Source organism: Terrapene carolina, unplaced genomic scaffold, assembly GCF_002925995.2.
Source record: "Terrapene carolina triunguis isolate 2854851 unplaced genomic scaffold, T_m_triunguis-2.0 Scaffold62, whole genome shotgun sequence".
NCBI lineage: Eukaryota > Metazoa > Chordata > Testudines > Emydidae > Terrapene > Terrapene triunguis.
Window position 1 is genome coordinate 6,646,482 of NW_020664413.1, and position 19,408 is coordinate 6,665,889.

Sequence of the window (19,408 nt, forward strand, 5' to 3'; positions counted from 1 at the left end):
CTGCTTCAGAGTCCCTCTGTAATATTATGGAAACCATGATAGAGAAGGAACTGGAGTGCTGATTGATCCTGCTCCACTCTTTATACCTTCGATAACAGGCACAAGGGTGATCATGTATAGACCAGATAGACAATGTGAGCAAAAAGTCTGTAATCTCTGGCACGTGGGGCACATTTACACCTAGACTGGAATACTCATATGGACAAAACATCTCAAAGAACTCCAATTACTGTACAGGTAATTAACTTCCATTTCAGATTTGAAAAAAGACTGCAGCAATATTATACTTCATTATTAGGTACCAGGGTTTTATTACTAATTTTCAATTTATACAGAAATAGGAAATGTGTTTGATAAGTCTCTTTTTCAACAGAATGGCTTCCTTATGAAATTAGCTTTCTTCTAAGTCATGCTCTTTTACTTTCTTAAAGTTATATCAGTTACAGGATTTCTTCTTTCATTTTTGTTTTTTCTAAAGACCTTGTGTGGATAGTAATGACCGCACGTTTCCGATTGCCTGCTGGCAGAACCTACAATGTACGAGCGTCTGAGCTGGCACGAGACAGACAACATACAGAGGTGGTCTGCAATATTCTTCTCCTGGATAACAATGTACAAGCTTTCAGAGTTCATGTAAGTACAGTTATATGTATTATTTAATTTAGTAACAGTTTCACTGTGTACCTGCTTTAATTTGTATATACCAAGTATTTACTTTTCTTCACTGAACTGTGTCATAAGTTTGACCTCCAAACAAGACATGAAAAGTGTTAAATAAAAAAAACAAAAACACCTTAATAAAGCTAGATACTATATTTGAACAAACATGCTTGCACATGTGTATAATTAGCCATCTTGTGTACCTCATCAGTTTTGGCATCCTCTGTAAATACAGTACAAACACTCTGTTTGAGAATTGAGTGTTAGGAGCATAATCTTCTGCTATCTGATCCAGTTTCTCTTTAGGGCCGCTATACTGCATGATGAAGCCAATGGTAGTTTTGACATTGAGTTGAATGGAAGCAGGAACAGGCTCTAATTGTTTGTCAAGTGTTTGCATTTTAAACACATGTATCATTTGTAATGCTATCTACTCTCTTGACTATATTTAATATGTTTGGATAAGTTAATGTAATCGTATTTACTATTGAATTTATAGATTTTTTTCTGAATATCACCATATCTCTTTCTCCTCTGCTTTTCTCAGATTATATTCTGTTTAGTTCCCAGTATTGTTATCTTTTCTTAAAAAGACATACATAGTACATACCTTAAAGAAGGGTAGGAGAGAAGAACCAGGAAACCAATTGCCAATTAATTGATGAATGATACTGGCAAAATAATAACAAATATACTAATGGAGTCAGTGTGTAAATATTTGGAAGGCAGTTTTCTTTTAAAAACTGGGTTGGATTGAGAAAATCTAATGACCTACCAAGCTGTAATTACTTATAGAATAGATAAAATGAAATTGTGCGTTCTTGTACGCATACATATGTTTATTTACGGTATTTGGACATTCAAAAAACATTTGGCAAAGACCCTTACAAAAAGCTATTCAAGAACACGAAAGTTGTCATGGAATGAAAGCTAAAGTACTGTCATGGGTTAGAAACTTGCTAAAAAAGAAAAAATATTCTCAACATGGCAAAAGGTTAACAGTGCGATGCTCCATTCTTATAAGGACAGATGTTCAATTTATATTTATCAGTGATCTGAAAAAAAAATGAACAATGTGGTGGCAAAATTTGCAGATGGCAGGATTATTATGATTAATTAAGACTAGAAAAGACTGAAGATTTCAGAGGGTTAGGTAAATGAGCAACATGATGGCTGATTGGGAGCAGGACTTCAAGTGGGGGATAAAGGTGAAGTGGAGTTGAGAAGGAGCTTCACTCTGGTGAATCATAGATGTGCTTGAATATTTTTTCTGTTGGAATGACATTTTTAGGAAGTTGTAAGCAGAGAAATTTTAATTTTAAAAATATGAACAGCTGTTCAATTTAGCAGTTGGGAAGTTATTTGGGATATAAGAGAGAGAATCATGTAACTGAGTGTGATTATTTCATTTAAAGTACAGAATAAAAACTGAATTTTTATCTCTTCTTTCAGAAACCAAGTAGCAATAAAGCATCTCCAGTCTTTTCGCAGCCTCTTTTATGCATAGAGATTTTTAAAAGATTAAAATAAAATATGTTTGTATTGCAGTTTAACATTATTGGGATGGCATTTCTGAACAAAATGAATCTCATTATAAACTTCTGGAAGAAAAATAAATCACCAACATCATCTCTGCCGTTAACCATCGCAAAAAGGGTTGTAAAAGTTCAGTGTAATGTAGAAACAAATGAGAGCTGCCAAGATTGGAAGACAGAGGAAATATGCCCTCCAGGAGAAACTGAGTTTTCACATAACACTATGTTATTTCCCTCTTTGAATTATAGGAAATAATTATTATTAATCACTATGGTTCCAATTTTGTCATGGTAAAATTAAGTAAAATTAATGGAACATTTATGTGGAAAAAAAGGACAAAATCAGGGTATGGTCATGGTGGGACTGAAGCTGAAGCCAGAGCTCCGCCGCCTGGGGCTGACAGCCGGAGCCGAAGAAGTCACAAAGATCTGTTAAAGTCATGTAATCTGTGACCTCCATGACCAAATTGTATCTTTAGTAATTACTAATAGTAATTACTATTAGGATCAGAGTCCGTGCATAGAGCTGGCAAGTTTCTTTATGCAACTTTGCCAGTAAACCAAAATCCTGATCTGTGGCTCTCTTCTCTCCTGATCTGTGGCTCTCCCTTCTATTCAGGTCATCCAGTAACCACAAAATGTCAGGGCTTGTCTACATGGTGCCAGCAGAACACCATAGAGGGGTGTGATTTGTAAAATGCACTAACGTGCATCACTCTGATTGCGTCATATAGACCTGCTGACACATACTACACCTAATTTGCGTTGAAGAAGTCCGATTTCAAACAGGACTACATAAACGTGAATAATATACCTTTTAGAGTACTCCAGCAGGGTCTACACAGGGCAGTTAGAGTGCAGCATGTTAGTGCACTTTACAAATCACACCCGTCTGGTGCGCTTTGCAGTGACCTGTAGAGAAGCCCTCAGTTATGCAGAATTGTTTAGCTTTGTGAGAAAGATCAGTGCTAGCCAGTGATTAAGAAGAGACCATCAAACATCTTATCTAGTGGGTGTTACCCAGATGAAACTACATTTGAAATAAATACATAGTCAATATTCATAACTTCAGAAACAAAAACGATACATGCATACAAATAGTATAATCATATTCAGCAAATCATAACCTGTTCAGTGACATCTCACATGGCCAGTCTTGCATAAAATGCACAATAATTATGCCATAATCATATCATATATATAATAATATCACTGTGAAGAATATGGGGTGCAGTGTCACACCCAGGATGTGGGGATAGGATATATAAAATCATCAGTCGCCTAATGAATGTGGTCATGGTGGACAGCTGAGACTCCACTTATTGGAATAAACAGAGTGGAGGTGGTGGTCTGCACTGGATCACTTGCTGGTGTGGAGGTGAAAAGTTGGTCAGGACTTGATGGTTCTGAAGTAAGGAAGCTGGGTTAATGTAGTGTAAGTGTAAATATGTATTAAATAAACTTGTAGACTTCTGATAATTTAGCAATGACATAAATAAAAATACAGAATGCAGTTAGTCATATCTATGAATGCATAGTATCTATTGTAGTCTTTCAGATACCATTTCTTCAAGGAGAGCATAATATAGCTATCAGAGATGCATGCGAAACAGAAAATATTCTAGGAATTAATAAATCCATCACCATTTTCACTAGTGTTGCAAAACAGTGCAATAGAAGCCATTAGATATAAAAATATTAATTTTACGTGTCAAGAGTTTAGTAACAAAGCTAAATAATTTTTTTAAATATTATTTTAAGACTGACAGCATCCTTTCAAGCTACCAACTGGAAATGATCCCATATTAAAATATGGATTGATGTTTTCAATGACAATGAAATACATAAATGAGGATGTGTTGCATGGTGTGTTGTGAGTTTAATTATGGAATAATACTTACCCATTTTTATAACCTTATAAATGAAATGTTGGAAGTGAGAATATGGAATCAGGCCTTTTGTGTCCTGCAGAGCTTAATGCATTTGTTTGCGCTCTGACAATGAATCTATTACAGCAAAATTTCTGACACTGAAAGCAAAGAATCCTGGTGACTGCAATAGAGCCAATGTACATCATACCTATGAAAATAAATGCAATTTATTGCTGTGGAATTTGACTTTTAGTGATTGCTGCTTGTGGTAATCAGTTACATGGATCACAAGCTATTTGCTATAGGCCTACCTTTTATATTTATTGATGAGATATTCTGTAAGGATGAAATGGGAAATGATTGTTTTCTTTTTCCCATCAAAAATAAGATTTCACAGTTTTTTGAGCACCACTTGGCTGCAGGTATATTGAATGTCAAAGTTTGTGGGAGTGCCAACTAGATCTAATTATCATATTACCTACCGACCTTGCTTGTAATATGCCTAAAAGAACTTAGTCTGTCCTTATGCGGTGGTGATTTTGTTTGCCATATACATGCCTGATTTGGGCAGTAAAGGCTTTTTGGATCTAAATGTAGTGATCATTAGGCTGTAAGGATAAGTTATCAAAAGAGATGTATTGCACTGTTAATTATATAGTGTGAAAGTGTGAATACTGTGTTACCACACGGGAGTTGTGGAAAACAAACTAAGAACTCCTCAGAGGACATGATCTAACTGTTCAAGAATGTACTTTACAAGCCATAAAATACAGAACCAATGCAGAAAAATACTGTGTGGCAACTATAAAATATTTGGAAGGCAAATAGTACAGGTTGGTGAGAAAGAAGGAAAAAAGTTGAGAATGTGGGAATGAGTTCAAGGGAGTGGCTCAGGGCTTGTCTACACTACAGGCGTTACAGTGGCATAGTTACGGCACTGGAGAGCTGTAGTGTAGACGCTTCCTACAGCGCGGAAATGGTTTTTCCATTGTTATAAGTAATCCACCTCCCCACGCGTCAGTAGCTAGGTTGACAGAAGCATTCCTTCATCAACCTAGCTGTGTCCACACAGAAGGTTAGGTCAGCATAGTTCTTGTTCTCGAGTATGAATTTTTCACATCTGCGAGTGATGTAGTTCTGTTGAGCAAAATTTTAAGTGTAGACTAGGCCTAAGACAAAAACTTGGGAGCGGAGTAGGAGGAGATGGAGGAAAGAGATACTGATAGATGTGGGGGAGGATTTATTTAGCAGTAAAGAAGGTTTAGTGCAGTGTGGCGCAAGAAGAGAAGAAGCAAGTGCAGACATTCAAGGATATGATAAAATGCAATGTTTTTATCTAGTTCTGAATAATAAAATGCCCATCACTTACATAAAGAGTCATTATGGAATAAATCTGTCAGGTCATGTTTCTTATGTCCTTATTGGAGGAAGCAATAACTCTTCTGTTTAATATACAATCTTCAGTCCACAGAAAGGGACGTACTACAGAAGTATATACAATAATATGAATAATCAAGGACAAGTCTTTTATTATGATAGCATTCAGGATCCCCAGTCAAGGATTAGGGCTCCATTCTGCTGCACTGATAATAGTAAAGAAGACTGTTCCTCCCCAAAGCGCTCACAGTTTACATATTAAACAAGATACAAGTGGATAAAACAAATAAACAATGGGGGAGTTGGGAGTATCAGTGGAGTAACCAACAATAAAAGGAACAGATTTACATTTACCAGGAAGGCAGAAGTAAAAATCATGATTTAACCACAATTATTGCTTAAAAGTACTTTACACTTCTATAGTGCCTTTCAGCTGACACCTCAGAGCACTCTAATAATAAAAACAAATAGACAAATTCATACTGGAAATGAGGTGTAAATTTTTAACAGTGAGAGAAATTAACCATTGGAAAAATTTACCAAGGCTCATGGTGGATTCTCCATCACTGACTATTTTTAAATCAAAATTGGATATTTTTTCTAAAAGATATGCTGTAGAATTATTTTGGGGAAGTTCTATGGCCTATGTTATACACGTCAGACTAGATGATCACAAAGGGCCCTTCTGGCCTTGGAATCAATCTGTGAAAAACTTTGTGAGATCATTGTATACTCATTGTAGAGACGGCGATTAAAGTTATTTAGGGACCCATGGTATGTCAGTAGTTGAGCAAGGAGGCTTTTAAACGTATTTAGTTCATATGTTTATGCACTTTGAGTGCTGCTGTTGCTCAGTATAATGGTAATCCATTTGTCAGCAGAGTCAGTGCAGAAGGAAGGCATGAGTTATAGAAAGGGAAAATTGGGAACAAATTTGCAAGGGGAGAAGGAGGGAGAGAGAGGCAAAGAAATATGTGAGAGGAATGGCAAGTGAAACATTGAGTTTACGGTACAGTTAGAGCATCAATTAGAGAGAACAATAGATTTGATCATTCTTACAAGTTCTTCGGGACAAGATTGTATTATATCTTTTTCATTTGTTGTATAGCACCTAGAACATCAAGGCCCCAGTCCTGGTGGTGGTGTGTGCGGTTTTGAAATGAGAATATTAAATAACCCGTCCAATGGGTTACACCTCTGCCCAGGAAGCAGTAGTAGTCAGAACTATTAAGTATTTTGATGTCATTCCACATAATATTTTTTTAAATAGGTGTATGTATTTACACATGTATGTGGGCTTATACACACACACACACACACACACACACACACACACACACACACACAAAAGTGGCACAGCGTAACTGAATGCATGATTTTATTTTAACTTACCTAGTTAAACTGGTACAAAAGGTTGTGTGGACACTTCAGTTTATCTTAAATCAGTTAAGAATCTGTGTAAGTTAAACCAATGTAAGCCACCCTTGTGCCAAAATAAGTGTCTACATCGGTTGCACCTGTTTACATTGGTTTAAAAATGATTTAAATCAAACTGGTTCAACTTTCTCGTTCACTCAAGTCCCTGTATATGTTAGGTTTAGCAGTTTTAGGCTTAAAGAAAAGCAAGCTCAGCCTTCAAAGAGAAGAAGGGAATGTGTTTTTCCCTTGACCAGGGAAAGATGCCCTCACTCTACCTCTCCAGTATCTTTCAGACGGGGAACACTTCTACTTAAGAGCCTGATCTCACTATGGCATGGGTAAAAAGTGAGATATGTACAAAGGGGACATTTAACCCCTGGATCAAGGCAAAATTAAGGAGGAGGAGATAATTCAGAGAATGGATGCTTGTAATTTTCAAAAAACTGAGTTTCAGAATTACTAGAGTATTTCTTTTTAGAGAGACTATCTATGGGAGGCATGCCAATACAATTCAGAAATCTGTTCAAAGCTGTTAAGTCGTCATATTGTATTCAGAGTTGACATTCATTTCACTTGCACATATCTTTAAACATCCTGTTCACAGGACTTCTCTATAAAGACAATGTTAACTCCACCCCAATATGTAGCTTATTTTGTGTCTTTTCTGAGAAACCTAGTTATGGCAAAATATACAACTGTTTTAAGAGGCACCTGGCTTGATTTCAGTATTTGTTCTTTAAGATGATCTTTTAGACTTTACCACTTGAAACCTCCAACTTACACTACTTTCAATAACCCTCCATTGTATTAACATACATTTGTTTTTGGTGGTCCGTCATTGATGATGATGCCAATATTGTCGCAGTTCTCATCTATGGCTACGCATATGACTCCGAAGTCCAAACAGAGTCGGCCACACTGAGGGCATGGGAAGTCTGTATTTATGATATTTGATGATGCAGTTCTGTGGCGCCCTTCACGTGCAGCCTGGAGATGAATTTGTTGATCCTGCTCAAACCTATTACTGCTGACCTTGTCAGAGACCACCAGTGAGTCCTATTCTGACCCATTTGCTCAAGTTCTTTGGGATTAATGCCAGCCCTCTGGAGACTGCTCTTCAGGTTATCTTTGAAGTGCTTATATGGACGACCCCTCTTTCTTTTCCCCTGTCTCAGCTCTCCATAGAAGATCTGTTTTGGGAGATTGTGGTCTTCCATTCTGATGACATGTCTGGACCACCTAAGTTATGCTCTCAGTAATATTTCCTCAATACTGGTTGTGTTTGCTCTTTCAAGGACGTAATATTGGTCACTCTGTCCTGCCAGCGAATGCTCATTATTGAGCGGAGGGAGCACATGTGAAATTGATCAAGCTATTTATTGTGAAGGCTATAAAGAGTCCACATCTCAGATCCATACAGAAGAGATGTTAGAACCACTGCATTATAGATCTTCAATTTGGTGGAGAGACAAATGTGTTGGTTTTGTTCAGAGTCGGCCAAGGGCCTGGCTGGCTTTACTAATTCTGGAGGAAATTTCCTTATCGAGGAAACCGTCACTTGAGATGGTACTGCCCAAATACTTGAACTGAACCACATTTTTCAGCTGTCTTGGATGAAGATGGCTGGCACTGGGGCATTGGAATGAGGTCCTAGTTGGAACAAGACCTCTGTCTTCCCAAGACTGATGCTTCAGAAAATCTATCAACGATGACTTGAAGGTCATCATATCTATGAGCCATCAAGGAGCAGTCATCTGCAAAAAGTTCCTCGACGAGAAGTCTCTCCGGCATCTTGGTCTTAGCATTGAGTCTTTGAAGATCAAAGAGGGAACCTTTGAGTCAGTGGCGAATGCAAGTCCATTGTGGCATGGCTGAGGACACAGGCAAAGAACAAGTTGAACAGCACTGGTGCAAGTATGCAGCTTTGCTTCACTCCATTTGAGATTTCGAACACGTCAGAAAAGTCACCACTGGCGAGCACTTGCACTGTCAGGTGATCATGGAACGGATGGATGATTTATATAAACCTTCTTGGACAGCCCAGTTTATGCAGAATAGGCCATAGACCCTCTCTGTTGACCATATCTAAAGCTTTGGTCAAATTGATGAAAACTGGATACATGTCTATGTTCTGCTCCAAACATTTTTCCTGGACCTGCCTTATGACCAAGATCATGTCCGTAGTACTACGACCTGGTCTGAAACACACTGCACTTCTGGCAGATTCTCCTCAGATATGTTTTCAATGAGTCTGTTCAATAGAATGCGAGCTAGTATTTTCCCTGCTGTACAGAGGAGAACAATGCCTCTGTAGTTTCCACAGTCAGCTTTGCTGCCTTTGTTTTTGAACAGTGATACAATAATAGCATCTTTGAAGTCTTGTGGCATTTCTTCTTCCACCCAAATGCTACTCAAGATGTTGCGAAACACCCTGATGGCCTTGGGGCTGGCTACTTTATACAGTTCTGCTGGAATACCATCCTTTCTGGACGCTTTGCCAGAGTTCAGTTGTTTGATGACTTTCATAACTTCCTCAACTGATGGAGGGAGGTCGAGATCCTCTTTGATCGGTTTTTCGGGTAAATGATCAAGGACATGCCGATTAACTGTGGATGGTCTTTTGAATAGACTATTGAAGTGTTCAGCCCATCTCTGTACGTTTCCCTCCTTGTTTTTGATGAGGATTGTGCTATCTGCCGACTTCAAGGGGGCTGTGCCAGATTTAGATGGTCCCGTAGACTGCTTTGAGAGAGTCAAAGAACATCTTTGCATTGTTTGTATCTACATAATGCTGAACTTCTGCAGCTTTCCTCTCACACCACTCATCCTGCATTCTCCTGAGTTCAGACTGGGCTTTGCTCTGTAAGTACTTTGAATTTACTTCCATCTCAAAGAAAGATTAAAATTTTCTGCCATTCAACAAATGCTTTCTACTTGTCACTTAGGAGTTTGGAAACGTCCTCGTTGTTCTCATTGAACCAATCCTGATGTACCTTTTCTTTGGCCCCAGCACTGATTTAGCTGTGTCAATAATCACGCTTGAACTGTTTCCATTTTTCTGTTGGGTTGTCAGTGATTGGCAGACATGAAAAAAGCTTGTAATTCAAGTGACTGCTGAAACTGCACCTGATAGGTGGTATGCTTGAGCTTTGCTATGTTGAAGGCTATTCTGTTAAGTTTGGGGCACTTGCGCTGTAAAGGGACTATATGCAGGTTCAGCACTGCTCTTACCAATCTGTGGTCTGTCCAGCATTCTGCACCATTCATGGCTTTGGAAATTCTGACATCGCGGATGTCTCGTTGGCGGGTGATAACATAGTCCTCAGGGCTATTGTTTAGACCATGGGTGCATCCATGTTGTTTTATATTTATCATTTTGCCTAAAGATGGTGTTAGTAATGAGCAGATTATGTTCTGCATATTTACCCAAGAGGAGCAGTCTGTTGCTGTTCATCTTTCCCATTCCGAGTCGTCCTATCACATCTCTCCAGGCACTGCTGTCTCTACCAACTCTAGCGTTAAAGTCTCCTAGCAGGATGAGCTTGTCATATGCAGGCGTTGATTTGATGATGGAGTCTGGGTCAGAGTAGAACTGCTTCTTGCTTTCTTCTGTGGTGGCCAGTGTAGGTGCATAGGCACTGATGATAGACATGCCGTAAAGGATTCAGGGGAAATCGAAGTTTCATGAGCCGTTCATTCAGGCCAACAGGGAGGTCAGCGAGTTGTTTCAAGAGAGATGTTCTTATTGCAAATCCAACTCCATGGATCCTGTCTTCACCCTCTGCTTTTCCTTTCCAAAAGAGTGTAATCACCTACTAGCTCACTGGAACCTTCTCTGGCCAGTCCAGTCTCACTCAGTGCTGCAATATCAATATCGTAGCGGGCAAGTTCTCTGGAAACAAGAGCTGTTCTTCTCACAGGCCTCTGTGCATCGCCTCCATCAATAAGGGTGCAGACATTCCATGCTGCTGGATGATTTAGTTGGTGTTGGATCCTGCTTTGAGCAGGGGTTTGGACTAGATGACCTCCTGAGGTCTCTTCCAACCCTAATATTCTATGATTCTATGCTCCTACAATGATTTTTTCTTCTTTATTGTTTTTCGACTGCTGTAGGATGATCTGCCAGTCATGGTAGTCTGGCCAGATGTTATGGGGCAGGCAATGTTTAGGGCACCTTTTCTAGCCCCTTTCCTTAAAAGGGGTGAGCAGTGCTACTCTTAAAAGGGCTGCTCAGTTGCCTAGGCTGCTGCTAAACTTCTCCGCTGCCCCAACGCCATTAGTCCCAAGGCCGCCCTACGTACAGGGTTGTGGTTACAACTGACTGACTTTCTTTGACCCATGAAATTCTGTTGAGCTTTTGCTGAGATAGAAATGATTAAAATTGCTATCTCCCTGCTGTTTCTCAGGAAAATTTTGGTGGGATGCCAAAAGAATAATTAATCTCAAGCATTCTAAGGACGAGCTGACGCTGCCTCCACAGCAGAAGCGGCATGCTGTATTGAGAATATATGAGAAGTACTGGAGCAGATGTAGCAGGCTGGGCTCCTCCCATGCACCCTTTTGAAACCAACACACTGCTCCAGTGGCTGTCTACACCCCAAGGTCATCACATGGGTCAGGAGCTTTCCCAGTTCCCAGGATAGAAGGGAGTGAGAGAGAGAGGGCAGGCCAGGCCAGGCAGGGTTCTTCTCCCACGTATACCCAGTGGCACATCTGTTCTCTGGAATAACAGCCTTCTCCTGCCACCTGCTGATATAGTTACTCTTGTGGTTCAAGTGTTGAAGGTCTGTCAGCATTGCTGAGGGTTCAGAGAATAAAATACAATATTGTACTATTCCCCATTTTCAGATATATTCAAATTCAATACAAATTGCATACATAGGGATGCAACTTGTTTCTGACAAATTCCCTTCCATCAATGTTAGCTCAGTCTGTTTAAAATAATAATAATAATAGTTATGGCTCCCTAGTCAGCACTTTTAGGCATAGGTTTTGTTAGCTGAGGAAGCAAAATTTAACTGACTTTTCAGCTGCTTAATATTCTGTTCTTTAGGAAACTTAGAATGCTAGGCCTCCAAGTAAAAAGCTGTTCTAAAAATTTCTTTATTACAATGTTGGATTTTTAAAATACTTTCTAACTTCTAACATTAAATAAAATGTTGGGCCTAAATTGAAAGTGCTTTTAGTAACTTGTTTTCTGGCATTTATATTTTTCGGCTATTCCTGTCAGATGGTCAGCTTTACGAATCTTACTTTCCTTGCACTTTTTTCAACTCTTGTTGTGGTGATTTTGAATGGTTATGCAGTGCTAACGCCTTTTTCTAGATATCTGGCTTCCTTTTACTTAGAACCAAAGTATCTAGTTCTGAAGCACGTTTAGGTCTTAAGAATATTTCTTTTTCTTTTTGATTTCAGACAATTGCTGTAGTGAAAGGGATGCTATAGTTAAGAAGCTATTTAACTTCAGTACATATTCACTTGAGAAGTGTAGGTTTGTTGCCACTAAATAACAAGAAGTTGAGTTTGATAAAATAATCTTTTTCAAATCTGAACAAACTCATGAATGTATTCCTCTTTTTCCTTTTTCTCTTCCTCTCCCTGTGTCTACATTACAAACTTCTACTGGGCATAGTTCTGTCGGTCAAGGAGGCAAAGAAGTGTGATCCCTGACGAACATAGCTGTGTTGGCAGAAATCTGTAGAGTAGATGCAACTACCTTCAAAACTGTGCTTTTACTGGCATAACTTGTTTCACTCATGGAATGGGGATGGCTTTAGTATTCTGGTAAAAAGTGCAGCTTTGCTGGTGTAGCTGTGTCCATGCTAGGAACGTTGTGCTGATATAGTATACCATAGCCCTGTACCCTGTAAAGTGCTGCTAGCATAGACATAGAAGGGTAGTAAAACATTTTTTGAAGATGTTTCCTGTTTTTGAACTATTAGGGCTAGTCTAATACTGCAGGGCTTTGGAGCTGTGCTCCGGCTCCGCTCCAGCTCCAGGCAAAAACCTGCAGCTCCACTGCTCCGGAGCTGCTCCGCGCTCCAGCTCTGGGCTCCGCTCCAAAGCCCTGCTACACTGGCTACATTAAAGCTCTGCCGCGGCAGTGCTTTAACGTGGCTTGTGTAGTCGCGGCAGAGCGCTGCGAGAGACCTCTCCTAGCGCTCTAAAAAAACAACCTCCACGAGGGGCATAGCTCTCAGCACTGGTGCACTGTCTTCACTGGCGCTTTACAGCGCTGAAACTTGCTGCGCTCAGGGGGGTGTTTTTTCACACCCCTGAGTGAGAAAGTTGCAGCGCTGTAAAGTGTCAGTTTAGATAAGCCCTTATTCTCCCTTTATTTACTGATTGCAAGCCAAGCATTTAAATTCGCAAGTATTTGAAGGAATTATTGTAGTGTACTGTTAGGATTTGGGCATTTGGGAGTAGAGCAGCAGCCATCTTGTATTAAAGATGGAAAGGATTTTGTTTCTTAGTTTACTGTAGGTTTTTTCTCATTTCATAAAGTTTCAGCATTTAAAAGGCTGTGTGGAGTTTGCTTAGTACTAGAATAATGGAAAACACAGGTACTGTTATCATCTTATCAGTCATCTCTAATGCCTCCTCCTACTAATATAGAGTTTTTCCTTGAATTTTTTTGTCCTGATTAATGTTAATTATCTCTAAGGATTTGCGGGGTACTGGTTCACAACTTTCCTTGGAAGAGTGCTTATTTAAATTTAACTCAGTACAGGATAATAACTTGTTTGCTGAGGCTTGTCGTAATGGATCACTGTGTTTGAATAACTTCATTTAGTAACCAGTATTATTTGTTTGGTAATATAGAATGTTGCAGTTTTAAGACTCTACCAATGCTTTGTATATCTTCTTACGGGAAAAGTGAGGCTTTGTCAGTCATTGGCCATAATTAACAACGTTAGTCTTTAGTCTGTACTCTATTCAATAGGTTCTTTTAGAGTGAAATTTGTCTCCGAAGACATCTTTAAGGATATTCACCATCAATCAAAAATTCATACAGCTGTTTAAATATCCATGCAGTGTAACTCTGAAAATATTTTTCAGTAATTGTGTTGATTTAGATCTAGAGAGTGATTTGCAAATGAAATATTAGATTAATTTATTAGGATTGAAGAATGATATTGGAATGTTCTGAAAAGTGTTACCTGAATTCTGTCATGTCCTAAAAATACCAATTTAATTTATTGCTTTATTTTGTCACTTTTTTAAAATAATTTTGCTATTCATCTAATTTGTTGGTAAATGAATAGCTTTATGGAACAATTGCATAGCTACTGTACTTTCTGTTCCTGAGGGCAACAAGAAATTCCTATGTAGCCATTTTTAATTGAGGAAAAATAACTTTTGTTTGTGGCAATGAGAGAAGTATCCCATTTAAAATTTATATTGTGTTGGGAGAAATTTTGTGGATTCTGGGATGTAAATTTTATGAACACACCTAAATAAGCTATAGGTGTTGTGCATGCATGAAGCAGTCTGTCCGTTTAAAGATCTCTTTGATTTTTAACAATATGACTTTTTCTCCTTCCAGAAAAACGATCAGGGACAAGTTTTGTTGGATATAGTGTTCAAACATCTCGATTTGACAGAGAGGGATTACTTTGGTTTACAGCTGGCTGACGATTCCACTGATAACCCAGTAAGTTGCATCTGTTTTCTAAACTGGTTTTTTTTGCATGTTATTAGAGTTTAGGGATTTTGTTTCAGTATTCGGAGAATTTGATTAATTTTTTTTGGAGTTCTCATCTAATTCTTATGTCCATGACAGCTGGTATATTCAGTAGACCCAATTTTTTTTAACAAATCTGAAATATGGCATAAGTGTTCTTTGATATGCTTCAAAAAGGACTGTCTCTATTCTGTTGCTTAGATAAAGCTGTCTCACAGGATATTCTTGTGGGTACAAGTTTTCACCTGGTATCTCTCACACTGGAAAACTATTTGCCTCCAAACAATTAAATTATGGTTGTACTTATTTTCCCCTCCCATCTCCGTATTTCAAAATGTGAGAATTGGGGTCAACCTTTTTTTTTAAGGTTGTTTGAGAGGCCTATTGAGGTTATGCCTAAAGTAGTTTTGTGACTAACTCAGGTTAAAATGGGACCACAGACTTTATTCTAGACAAACCCTTAGACAACATAGAAAGTTCAGGGCTTGGGTATCTTGTAAAAAAGGCAGGCCAGTTGGGGGATATAGGAGAAGATAGATATAGGAGAAGAGGGCGCCCTTAATGTCGGAAGAGGTTTGTTCTTTACAGTTAGCCTGTCTTCCCTGGGTGTTCTGCCCCTTTTGCTGTATCTGAGAAGAAACTCCTGTACGGAAGCAGCTGAGCTCCTGAAAACTCCTCTCACTTTTTTTCTGTTAAACATAGATCCATTTGGGGCCACAACTGACCCTGATGCTTTTTTATAAAATAAGGACTGGGTGTGCAAAAACAATTAAAGTTGAATAAATCAAAAAGTTTTCAGAGGGTCTCTTTCCTTTGCCCCTGAGTATTTTTAATCTGAGTTCAATTAATAGTCTGAGTTCATTCTGAGTGATAATAAATGGTAGGTTTATGATGAGGGTTTAAATAACATAATGTGATTGTTTGATTTGCTATATGTGCATATTGTTCATTTACCATTTTTGAATACAAAGTTGATCACTGTTAAATTTAAGAGTGGCATTTTAGATTTTTTAATAAATGATTTGAGACACCTACATAGGCACAATAGAAAGAGAATTTTGTTCAGGAAGGCATAGTAAAATAAATGACTTCATAGGCGTTAGAGAGATGCAGTGGTAGAGAAGAGTGGGGGTGAGATGAGGATGTGGGAAAGGAAAAGGCAGGTAGTGTGGTGATGCCATGCAGGCACAGTTAAATCAGCTGGCAGCAATGAGGTGTGGAGTGAACTAATTAAATGGTTATTATGTGGTGAAATGTGTGCAAGTTAATTAAATGCAGTAATTAAATGGTGTGGTCTGAAGGCATTAAAAACCGGAAAAGTTTTAAAAAATAAAAAAGGCACTGATGGCACTCCTCTGCTGTCTGCTCTTGCTTTGGGGCTTAGAAAAAGTTGACTGTACTCTATCTTGAACCGTGAAGCTTTAATAATCTTCTTATGCAGTGCTGCCAGGGAAGAGAGTTTCTGCTGTGTAGAATAGCCTTTTTCTCCATTGCTCAAAAGGTTTTAATGGATTTGTGGCCTTTAACTACAATGATCACATGCTCTGTCTAGTTTAAGGAAGGTGGGGATGGTCCCAATTTCTATAGCGCACAAGGCTCAAAAATTCTTTAATCTGACCCTGCCTTACTATATACTTGAGCTTAAATATGGCGCTCATTCGGGCAGTGGAAGAAGAATTTCAGTTTAGGTTACAGGATCCTAAGGCTTCAAGCCGCTTTGCCAAAAGGGTGGAGACATTTTCAATGGAATGGGATGGTAATATTGCAGCTGGTTCTTCAGAGTATTCTCTTGCTCCAACTGGGATCACTTCAGTTTTATCTGGGTTGAGTTTGAGTTAGGTGTTCGTTAAGGTGATGACCTGTAGGCATTGTGACATATATATGATGTCGATTGTTGTGCCTGGATAACAATGTACATCTGGACATCATCAGCATACTGATGATAGCAGAGTTTGTGGCACCTCTGAAATTCTTCAGGTGGTCTCATGTAGATATTTGAGGTGGAAGGACAGAATAGATCCATGTGGGGCTCCACAGGTGAGAAACTTTTAAGAAGAGGACCAGTTGCTATCATCACACTCTGGGTCCTGGTAAAGAGGACTGATAGAAGTCATTGTAGTACTGTACCATTTTCTCCAGCTATGTCGTATAAGTGGGTCAGCTGCACTTATGGCTAACTTGGTCAAAAACCTGCAGAGAGATTGAGTAGTTACAGGTTTGGAGTGAAAGTGTTAATGCTTATAGTCATCAAGTGAAAACTGAAATGAGTATGTGACTCTTTTGTTAAATCACTGTTTACTGAATTGCATGATTGTATTAGCTGGGGTACAAGGTAGTTTCCATATTATTTGGCTACCAGTTAAAAAAATTGATTTTTAGATTGTGTGTATACATATAAGGTCATTTTTTGTATTCTAGTCCAAAACTGTACACATCTCTGAATCCATTATATGTTGAGTGTGGTCCAATATCTAGCAAGGAGAGTCAGTTTATTGCTCTAAAACAATGAATAAAAGACTTTTCTGAGCATGAGTGTTTATAATCGTAGTTTACATGCCTTAACTGGCAGTGAGTTCCAACCTTAGGAACATCAAAATCAAAGTTAGAAATATACTAATAGATGGATCTAATGGTAACTTTCAATTATCTCTTTTATTATTGCTGTTCTGTTATGGTTAGAATATTTGTGCAAGAATTTTCATTGTAGTTAATTGTTTGCAATCACCTAGAATACACTTCATGATACTGTACCATGTGGAAGGCACTATAAGCACAAAGTAACGTACAATATGGCTAAAATTTTGAGTTAATTGGGACAGTTTAAGGCAGGGATGTCAAACATATGGCCTGCAAGCCAGTTCCAACCTTTTCTTCTGTCTAGCAACTCCCTCTATGGTTTACAAAAGTTATCCAGCCCACATCAGAGCATCTGAGAGGAAGCCGGCATTGGGAGGAATTTTATACCTGACAGGGCACAGGTACTGAACACCTCCTTCCTCTCCTCCCTCTGTACAGCTGGCAGCACTGCAATATTGCACAAATGAGACTCAGATGAGGCTCTTTGGCAGCCTCACACACCCTTTGCCCCCCTACCAGCATTGCCAAAGCTATGCAAGAGTGGAGTCCATACTCCACTCCGTACTGTCACTGAGCCATGCAGCACCAGAGCGAAGATGAGGCTTCTTTTCAGCCTCCTTCCTTCACATCTGCTGCTATTGCCACTGCTGCTGAGTTTACAGGATTCATGGAATCAGCTGCTTCTCTGACCCCCTCAGCAGCGGCGGCTCCAGGCAGCAGCGCTCCAAGCGCGTGCCTGGGGCGGCAAGCCGCAGGGGGGCGCCCTGCCGGTCCCTGCGAGGGCGGCAGTCAGGCAGCCTTTGGCGGCGTGCCTGCGGGAGGTCTGCTGGTCCCGCGGATTCGGCGGCAATTCAGCGGCGGGTACGCTGAAGCTGCGGGACCGGCGGATCTCCTGCAGGCATGCCGCCGAATCTGCGGGACCAGGGACCTCCCGCAGGCATGCCGCCAAAGGCAGCCTGCCTGCCGTGTTTGGAGCAGCAAAAAAGCTAGAGCCGCCCCGCCCCTCAGATGGAACATGAAGCAGAGGGAGAAACTCCCAAAGAGAAGGGGAAGAGGAGAGACTCTCCAAAGGGAAATGTGGGCAAGGGAGAGACTTCCCCCAGAGGTATGAAATTCCTAAATATTGTGGGAGAGTGGGAAGGAAGGCTGGCATTAATATACAAAATGAAACAGCAGATAGGGAAAAGTCTCAAAAAAGGTGGAAGATTGAGATGATTGGTCAGGGTGGAATGCACAGAAGGATAAGTTGATGGGGAGAGGAACAAAGGTTTCATACATACTTTTATTCTAAAGAGAGAAAATAATTGTCTTTAACTGGTCTCGGCTGGGGCCTCTAAATGCTACTTTAAAACAAATAATAAATAATTAAATGCAGTATTTAACTTAGCTAGGCACAAACTAAAATCACACAAAGTGCTAAATTTGCCTCTTGTCAGTGAACTTTTTATTCCCAGCCCATGAACTGTAACTGAACAGGTAGTTCAGCCCTTGCTACTGAGGTCTTATCTAATGAAGGATTCAGAAGTGTGATGTTAGCTAACTCAGTCGTTCTCAACCAGGGGTCCGGGCCACCCTGGGGGGCTGTGAGCAGGTTTCAGGGGGGCCCCCAAGCAGGGCCAGCATCAGACTCACTGGGGCCAAGGGCAGAAAGCTGAAGACCCATCGCATGGTGCTGAAGTCCGGGGCGCCGAGCCCAGCCACCTCGGGCTGAAGCTGAAGCCTGAGCAACTTAGCTTTGCGAGGCCGCTTGTGGTGTGGGGCCCTGGGCAAATGCCCTGCTTGCTACCCTCTAATACTGGCCCTGGCTTTTATATGCAGAAAACCAGTTATTGTGGCACAGGTGGGCCATGGAGTTTTTATAGCATGTTGGCAGGGCCTCAGAAAGAAAAAGGTTGAGAACACCTGTGGTAACTAATAGTATTTAAAATGTATTATAGACAAAGCACTTGACCAGTTTTGGCAGCTGTTGATGGCAATTGTCTATGACTTGTTTACAGTGGATTTTAGACATGTGCGTGTTAGTATGTTTTAGGTAACAGCACATCATAATCCTAATATGAAAAAGTCTAGAATGTGTTTGGCCAGGGCCGGCTCCAGGCACCAGCTTGTCAAACAGGTACTTGGGGCGGCAGCTCCGGAGAGGGGCGGCACGTCCAGGTATTCGGCGGCAATTCGGCAGACGGTCCCTCACTCCGCCTGGGAGCGAAGGACCTCCCGCCGAATTGCCGCCGCAGATCGCGATCGCAGCTTTTTTTTTTTTTTTTTTTTTTTTTTTTTTTTTTTTT

The 19,408-nt window shown here is 40.0% G+C and overlaps 1 protein-coding gene across 1 annotated transcript in view; it reads left to right on the top strand.

Annotated features, from left to right (window-relative positions):
• Positions 1–19,408, top strand: part of PTPN4 (protein tyrosine phosphatase non-receptor type 4) — a 214,180-nt gene that overhangs the window by 47,058 nt on the left and 147,714 nt on the right. The window contains exons 2-4 of the mRNA XM_026647734.2: positions 479–633; positions 14,409–14,516; positions 16,538–16,583. Coding sequence (XP_026503519.1) covers positions 496–633; positions 14,409–14,516; positions 16,538–16,583 — 292 coding nt within the window. The 5' untranslated portion in view covers positions 479–495. The remainder of the gene's footprint in view (positions 1–478; positions 634–14,408; positions 14,517–16,537; positions 16,584–19,408) is intronic.